This window comes from Citrus clementina, unplaced genomic scaffold (genome assembly GCF_000493195.1).
Source record: "Citrus clementina cultivar Clemenules unplaced genomic scaffold, Citrus_clementina_v1.0 scaffold_9, whole genome shotgun sequence".
Classification (NCBI taxonomy): Eukaryota; Viridiplantae; Streptophyta; class Magnoliopsida; order Sapindales; family Rutaceae; genus Citrus; species Citrus x clementina.
The window spans coordinates 7205150-7214037 of NW_006261964.1; the positions used below are offsets into that span (position 1 = coordinate 7205150).

The 8888-nt window shown below is 32.4% G+C and overlaps 1 protein-coding gene and 1 non-coding gene across 2 annotated transcripts; one reads left to right on the forward strand and one right to left on the reverse strand.

The window, feature by feature from the left end:
• Nucleotides 1-88: 88 nt before the first annotated feature.
• On the reverse strand, nucleotides 89-5735 carry LOC18032469 (glutamyl-tRNA(Gln) amidotransferase subunit B, chloroplastic/mitochondrial). The gene is made up of 9 exons (XM_024183806.1): nucleotides 5663-5735; nucleotides 4482-5172; nucleotides 3902-4111; nucleotides 3248-3388; nucleotides 2935-3138; nucleotides 2220-2417; nucleotides 1420-1488; nucleotides 997-1113; nucleotides 89-501 (listed from the first exon to the last, which is right to left on the reverse strand). The coding sequence occupies exons 2-9, from the start codon at nucleotides 5121-5123 to the stop codon at nucleotides 421-423; spliced, it is 1662 nt and encodes a 553-aa protein (XP_024039574.1). The 5' UTR covers nucleotides 5124-5172; nucleotides 5663-5735; the 3' UTR covers nucleotides 89-420.
• Nucleotides 5736-7503: 1768 nt separating this feature from the next.
• On the forward strand, nucleotides 7504-7585 carry TRNAS-AGA. The gene has a single exon. It is a non-coding gene; the product is annotated as a tRNA-Ser (tRNA).
• Nucleotides 7586-8888: the final 1303 nt, after the last annotated feature.

The following is an 8888-nucleotide window of genomic DNA, read 5'->3' on the forward strand; positions in this document are numbered from 1 at the left end:
GCAAAATCACCGTATCATATGGAACCATACAAGATTTTTTATAAGAAATTGGACATTCCATTTATTAATCATTTAAATCTTAATTATAATTGAAATGAAACATACAAGAATATAATACAACTTTCTGTTGAATGACAGAATTGCTAGCTCTATCTGGCCAAATCAATTGTGTATGGTACAAGTAAACCTACAAGATGCTGTCAAGCTTTGTAAACAGTCAGTGGAGGAGACACAAAATCCAGATTCCACTCATGTAGACAGAATATAATGCAAAACTCTTTATGATACAGAGGCAGCAGCGGCTACCCTCGAGTAGGCAAATATCACTCGATAAGTGGGTAGACCCAGGAAAATCAGATTTGATGATGCGATGCGATATGAAATGGCACATTATCACAAGATTCCGTCTGACCAAAACATTCAGCTTTTCGCATTTAATTTCTCTAAAAGGATCTTGTTCAGCAGCCCTGGATTTGCCTTGCCTTTTGATATTTTCATTACCTGCTTGCAGCCATAATGTTTAGGATTGTCTCACTCAAGCAGAAAAGCTCGTAAAAACATAATCAAGGAAAGGCATGCATACAAAAGAGTTAGTCAATGAAAATGCACTCAATGTACATGCAACGAGCTCTCCTATATTTTAGAAAAATTTGACAATAAACCATTAAATACACATTAGCATAACATTTATTTTTAAAGATTTTCAGACAAATTTCAGTGTAAAGAAGGTGAACTAAAAAATGCCCAAATTTTTGGTCAATTGAAGTTTAGTTCAGAATTGCTAGCTGCTTTTTGTGAATGCATGTAATCTTCACAAGAATAATTTAATATGCAAGATCCTTTATAAATCATAATATTGTAATGTATGGCCCATCTTGAAATTTGAATGAGTTACCAAAATAAGAGTGAGCTCGTGATAAGATGAACTGAGAGCTCTAATGTGTATATTCTAGATTAATAAAATGGCCAATATCAAAATTGCAACACTTGTCATACCTGACCAGCAAAAAAACCTTGTAGCTTAGTTTTGCCCCCTCGGTATTGCTCCAGCTGCTTTGGATTCTCTGAGAACACTTTATCTACCATTTTTTCAATCTCAGATGGATCTACTATCTGCAATGTTCAAAACTTGTGAGAACTTTGCACCCATATCCCTACAAGTCATAATGTGCCTGCCATGTTGATCATCTTTTAAATTTTTTCTTTTTCGAATTTACAGTAGAAACCATCACTTGCATATCACATAAGTTAATGAAGATGCTCCAACTTTTAGATGCATAAAATTAAAAGAAATGGCCTCTTTAAATCATTCAGGTTTTTCCATTATTTAAATGAACCAGTTCAAATATGGAGCGACCTGCTTAACCAATTTTAATTATTATGCTTAAACAAGCTCTAGCATAAAAGTGTATAACTTGCCTGAACCAGATCCTTCTCTTTAATAATGCCATTGACAGTTCCACCTTTGGCCATCAACTCAAACAGTATCTGCAAATAGCATGGCAGAAAATAAATAACCATATATCCAGGGAAAAAAATTGGTAGTAATTAATTATAAAGGTATTTCTCACTTTTAGCACTTAAACTAACACAGTAACAAATGGAAAAGAAGAATTTCACTTACCGAACTTCCCTTCCCAGAGACAATAATTAACCTTAGGCCAGTACATAAACCATCATAAGGTCCAAATACCCCATATAACTCATTTTGTATCATCAGATATAGAGATGGAAAGTCTAAAACCTGGTGTTGGCGACAGTAGCCGAATGGCTATTTTAACAATTTATAACAATTAGTAGTTTAGTAACAATTAGTATTTATAACAATTTATAACAATAGCCGAATGGCTATTACAATCATAAACTAAAAAGCTCCCAATTTAATGTGCTTTATCCACTGATTATTCTTCCATGATTGAACAAACGTGAGGGAAGGGAGTGGAAGAAAAGTAGCCAGTGAAACTTTCACACAAATGTGACAGCTGAAAATGAAAATAAAGAGCATGAAATTTAAGTTTCAAAAGCTCATTTAGCTACCACAATCGAACCAGAGAACAAAGAATGAAAATAAAGCATCGATAGGGATTAAACACATTGGACTTCAGACAATAATACCTAAAGCCTAAAGGACAACCTTCAATCAAAGTGATCAGATAAAATACTACGTTACAAAAGAAGTTTAAGTATAAATAGCAACAGCAACAGAAGCAAGCTTTTACCTCTTTTCCAATCTTCCCACTAATAGTTGCTCCTTTTATAGAAGCTATCAGCTCAGCGAGCTCTGCAGCACTAAGTTTGATCTCATTTATAGTCAATTTTTCATTTTTCATGTGGGCAGCAATGTCACCCATTATCCAATTGGCAGCCAGCTTCACATCAGCACCTTTTCCAATGGTTGCATCAAAAAACCGTGCAACCTGAAACATTCATTCAGAAAACGGAAAAACCATCTTTGGTCAGCCATTATGAAAAGCATATGAAGCAATAAAATTACCCAATATACTGTTAATGAGAAGAAATTTGCAGATTACACATTCAGGCCTTTCTAGAAGTAAAATTTATCAGATAACATCTCCAAGCACAGCCACAGACTTAAATAATTTAAGCACACGCATTTCAAGTAAGAGATAATCAGGCACACGCTGGGCCCTCAAAACTCACCACGTATAATTGCTGAATAAAGAGAAAATCTAGTACAGTTAATATTTCATGAAGAATAGAGGAAAAATTCATTTCATAGGAACATAAAGAACAAACATAGGTTACAACGTATAAATCATCATTCTAATTAAAGAGAGCAATAAAAATGGTACATTTTCCTCTTTGTAGTTGTATTGCCAAATGCATGAACCATTGAATTTCCTGATGCCAATGGCAGCAATAAAATCCATTTTAGCTAAAGGATAATCAAACAAGACCGCGGTTCAAACTTACATTTATGTCATTTGCAAGGAAAAGGACATCCTGCATGCTTAAGCCCATTTCCTCATATCTCCGTCGCTTCATTTCTGGAAGTTCTGGCAAAGAGCTCTGAATGCTATCAACATATTCCTTATTTAGAATAACTTCTGGAAGATCAGGCTCTGGGAAGTAACGGTAATCAGCAAGACCTTCCTTTTTCCTCATCGTAACAGTTTTCTAAACAGTGTAAGAGGTTTACAGAGCATCTAAGTAGTCATGAAGTGGGAAAATGAACCTTATTATTTAAAGGTATCATTATAGTGAAATAAGATGCAATAATTATAACCTGAGAGCCTTCTTCCCAAAGACGAGTTTCCTGAACAATTTGATCAGCTTTGCCTTGGCTATAGAGAAGTGCCTGCCGTGCTATCTCAAAATCAATGGCCCTGTTAATCGACGAAAATGAGTTCAAATTCTTTATCTCAACCTGCAAGTGCATAACATAGTCAAATTTTTCAGTAGCCAAAATGTACACATACTGTGTTTTTCATATTAGTAGTACAACAGATCATAGATTAAAAACAGAACTTCAATATAATGACTACTTCCACTTTGAAGTTCAGATCACTTATGTTATTTTCCTTAAAAAGTTGGCTAAGTAGTATCTAAACGTTTGGGAAAAAAAATTAAAAAAAAAAAAACTAAAACTGAATTTGTGAAGATCTTATACAACCTATAATTTATCACAGTGAGAATATTTTTCCATAACATTCATGAAATCTTAAATAGAAAGAACAGGTATATGTAAATCATCATATAAAAAAAAAAATTCCATATCAATGTAAGATTTCTCAATCATACATTCATACATCTCATAATATTTACTCAAAGCATTTCACATGTTCAATTTCTTATTTTCAAAAAACTGACAGAAAGCACTGGATCATAATTAGTTTGTCCATAATAAACTGAAGTGCAAGTAAAAAGGGAACTTATTAACCTTTGTTCCAAATTTTGATTGCCCAACAGGTCGAATTGAGACATTTACATCGCAGCGGAGTGAACCTTCTTGCATATTGCCATTGCTCACTCCCAAATACCGAACCAACCTTTGTAATTCAGCAGCATATTCTGCAGCTTCAAGCCCAGTTCTCATATCAGGTTCTGAAACAATCTCGAGCAATGGCACCCCAGCTCTATTTAAATCAACCTGCAGGGCATAACTAACAGTGTCAACAAGGCCATGATGTAACAATGGTTATCTATTTAAGCCCTACATTGTTATGCCTTGGTACGAGGGAAAAACAAACTGACAGAAACCGCCAACTTTTATTTAACAGCTATTGATAAAAGCATCTAGACAGAATTAAAATGCTTTATCACTGAACAAGTGCATTTATGACTTTCAATTAATATATCATACAAATAGTACACAATGTTTCAGAATCAACTATAATAGCAATAACATGAGGGAAGAAACAAATAGCAGCTCAGAAAAAGATTCAAAAAATAAATAAATACAGATACAGCAACGTAAGCAGAGCTGAAAACCAATGTAACATGATGGGAAAAGTAATTTCCTGTGAGTATTCTCCATCGTCAGCATGAAGAAGCTTCCCTGCATCTTCTTCCATGTGAACTCTAGTAATGCCAAACCTCCTATGTCCACCACCATACTCAACGGGAAGATCCACATCTAAGTAACCACCGGTGGCAATTGGGATATCAAACTGAGATATTTGGTAACCCTTTGGAAGATCTGGATAAAAGTACTGCTTCCTATCAAACTTTGAATTGAAAGACAACTTGCAATTCAAAGCAAGGCCTAATTTCACTGCAAACTCAACCACTTTCGAGTTGACTACCGGCAAGGCGCCGGGCAAACCCATGCAAATGGGGCAGACACTAGTGTTTGGTTGCGCGCCATAATTGTAAGGGCAAGTACAAAAGGCCTTGGTGAGTGTGGAGAGTTGGACATGGGTTTCTATACCAATAATCGCTTCATATTCTTTACTGATTCTATCAAGTGTTCTGGTTTTGGCCTGGTTACCTTGTGGGGAACTTTTGATTTTTGGGGGTGGTTGTTGTTTTTCTTGCGTGGCTGTTTGGGTATGTGTGCTTTTCATTGAACAATAAAAAGCGCCATTGTTTCTTCTAAGTAATGTAGTCGGGCATAGCAAGAAAGAGTGGCTTTGTATGGTTCTAAACAAGAAGGAAGCCATGTTATCGATAATTCACTCCAAATAAAAAATCAGACAATAGAAGGCTGCTCTGCATAGCATAAAAAAAATGCCATCAGCAAGCTAATAATACAATGGAGAAACCATAAAACATGTAAACAAAACCACAAAACTACATAAAGTTTAATCAATGCGAGTGGAAAGTAGTAAACCCAGATGATATTTTCATGCCTAAAACTTGAAAACCAATTAAAATCATACAAATGAGACATTTTGAAGTAAACCCAGAAAGTTTGTGCTTGCGAGCTCTGACTTGCGAGCTCTGACATACATATATAAAGGAATAATTTTGAACCGTAAGCACACAAAGGGGGAAAAAGTGTGAATTCAAGTGAAAAACTAAAACAATCAATTGTTTTTTTTAATAAAGAAAACAAGCAAAATTTGTTTGTGTTACAACTTACAATATAACAAAATGATACAATATAAACAAAAATGGAATTGGAATTAGAAAGAAGAAAGCTTGTGAATTTGCAGAATGAAAATATGTAAGTAGAAAAGAGAAGTAATGAATATGTTACCTGCTTGAGCAGCGAATTGACTCAAACGAAGGGAGGCTTAACAGCCTTCCAACAGTCATACATAATTGATAACCATGAGAAGCTAAAGAGGGGTAAGATAAAATTGATAAAAGGTGATAATAACAGAAGGATCCCTGATTTGTGATGAAATCACAAATAAAGATACATATGGTCATTTATTGTATCAAGATTCCGCTTATTTTTCTTTTTTAATTATTAAGATCTAGACATATATCACAATGTACGAGGACTATTTCATTTGTACACGAGAGAAACTTGTGTAGAATTGTCTGAATACTTCAGCATTGGGGCCCAACAACGGTTCCACCTCTAGATAATTTAGGTAGTCGTCTAGTGCCCTATTATATACAAAGGTCATATGAGACGATTATTTTATAAATAAAAAAAATAAAATTTTAAAGTTATTGTTATTTATTTAAATTATTATTATTTTATAATTCTCTTTTTTTAAATAAACTATCAAATTTCTATAAAGTCTATTTAATATAATACTTAATAGCTTTAATTCATACAAAACCTATAAATTAATAGTTTCAATCCTATAAATTCTCTATTTTATTGTTAGAATTAATATGTTATAATTAAAAAGTTGATATTCATTTTAAACCTCTATAAAAGCCCCACATTTTATTACTTATTCATTAAATTTTTTCTCCAAAAACCAAGACACTATATGTTGTTGGTTCTTGAGAGAGAAAGAGAGAGAGAGAGCGAGAAATTCCTGTTTCCTCTGCTTTCTACTTAAGAGCAAAACAAATCTAACAATTTTCTCTATTCTCCATAGTTATTAGTTATTGCTCAAATCCTCATACAATAAATATAAAAATAAAGTTAATTTATGATTTTATCTCAAGTTCTAGATTTTATCTTTTTATTATTCTCTTAATTAGTTATGTTATTTATTTGTTCTTATTTCTTTTTTAATACATTCTTTTGTTCATCTACTATTATTATTATTATTTTTCTGTGTGCTTGTTTTATCTATATTTGAAATAAAACTGTATCAAAAAATTTTAAAAAATAGAAGAATAGAAAAATTAGTTTAATTTGAAAAATGAGTAGCAAAAAAGATGTAATTTGAGTGAAGAAACAGTAAGTGAAAATGTAATAATTGAATTAAAAATTCATGAATTAGCAATAGTAGGATAGAATTTTATTTAATAATTTTACATTTTAGAATGTTGAAAGAATTGATTTTTTTACCTCATATTTTAGGAAGAACTAATTAAAATCATTTGCCTAAAGTCAAAAATATAATTGAGCCGGCCCCATTGCGACTTACTACTCTACCATGTATAAGAGTTTTAGTCGGACTATTCTATCACCTCAACCTAATTTTTTCTACCCACAATGACATATACTCATTTCTCATTAATGTTTTAATATATATATTTAGCTCCACCCATATTTATGGGATAGGATTAATATTAAAGCGTCTCCAATTGACCCATCATAATTATACCCTTGGTTTAGCTACTTAAAAATCAAATTTGGGGTTTGATTACAATACTCTTATAATATACTATAAACACGTCAAATGATTAAAAAGCCAATAAAAATCAATAACCATGTCTATATAGTATGTGATACAATACGCTTCAAGTACTGTAGTCGAAGCTTCATAATTGATTAATGTAATTTAAGTTAATGAGAAAATTGCAGCAACTGGAACAATTCAATGTTTCTTTTTTTTTTTTTTTTCTTTTTCCCCTCCCCAAACTATATGATATGTCTGTTACTCCTCAATGATGATTTCCCCCGAATATAAATAAATAATTAAAAAGGTATATATTTTAACAGGCGCTGATACAACGCATCAAGTGGGCGTGCCGGAGTGGTTATCGGGCATGACTAGAAATCATGTGGGCTCTGCCCGCGCAGGTTCGAATCCTGCCGCTCACGTGCAGTATTGTTCTTTTCATGATTGTTTATTTGTGTTGCAGTAATTATCTTTTTCGGCAACGATTTCAGGGTTACCTTAATCGGTTGGGATAATGCATGCTGAGGTATTAATTTTTACGCACAAATATATATATAAAGATGGTCAAGTAAGTGCAGTGACAGAACAGTAGGAGACAGAATTCTATAACTCCTCATAATTAGTGTTTAAACTAGACAACACCATATAACATTATTGCTCATAATAAGATAACCATTATCACCCACTAAATAATTACTCTCTCTCTCTCTATATATGTATGGCTCAAGCCTTTATTTGTATGAAATATACTTGTACTAAATAGATTGTGCAGGGGACCTAGTACATTGAGGTATTTTTTTTAAATAACCCATTAATTCTAGTTAATAGCTTTATCTGCTTGATTTGTTTGTTACATTGTTTATATACTTAACTGAAATTTTGGTGGTATTTATTTTTTAACTTAATGACTTAAAGTCACTTAATTTAATTAATTAAATTAATTAGAGGTGTTTGCTTTTATAATTTAATAGGGCTTTTCAAATAATTTTAACTTAATAAAATGAACTAATTTTTTTAGCTTTTTATTGAATGGAGAAATCTGAATTAAGTCAGTAACTTTCTAATGTCAAAAATATACATACTTTATAATTTATTTTTCATGCGTATCCCAAAACTCACCCATATAATCTCATCTTTATTTCTTTTCAACCGTCATAGAATTCCTCCTCACTTTGCTTCTCTCATCTAGTTCTTGAATCTCCCATTAATTTCTCGCCAGGCAAGCATTTGACTTGGGCCTTTTTTTTTTTATCTTTTCAATTACATTTTCCAACATTCACTTATATACTAATCAACCAGCTTTGCTACCCTTTTTGGATCTGACAAACTTTGTTATGCCTTTTGGATATTGTTCTATTCATATGACTTGTTCAAAACTTATTTTTATTGAAATATTTTGTTAATCTAACGATGATCATTTTGGGAGAATGTTTGCTCAGCTATTTGATTTCATTTTTCTTTTTTATTGAAATATTTTGTTAATCTGACGATGATGTTGTGTATGATCAATTGACTGAATGCAGCTATGACATTGCATGTTTTTTTTTTTGTAATTGGTTAAAGTAGTTTTAATAGACCTATCTTAGGTGGTTATGAATTTTCCAATCTCTTTGAATGAAATTAACAATGGCGGAAATTAAGAATCGCTAAAATTAATAGTCCACAATTGGTTCCTGATATGTTTAATTTGTAGTTAACAAATAAGCTAGAGTTGAGAAAGAAAGA

Coding starts and splice junctions, on each gene's coding strand:
- LOC18032469 (XM_024183806.1), bottom strand. CDS start 5,123: ATGGCTTCCTTCTTGTTTAGAACCATACAAAGCCACTCTTTCTTGCTA. Junction 4,112..4,481: donor ACGATGGAGAATACTCACAG/GAAATTACTTTT, acceptor TATGCCCTGCAG/GTTGATTTAAATAGAGCTGG. Junction 3,389..3,901: donor AATCAAAATTTGGAACAAAG/GTTAATAAGTTC, acceptor ATGCACTTGCAG/GTTGAGATAAAGAATTTGAA.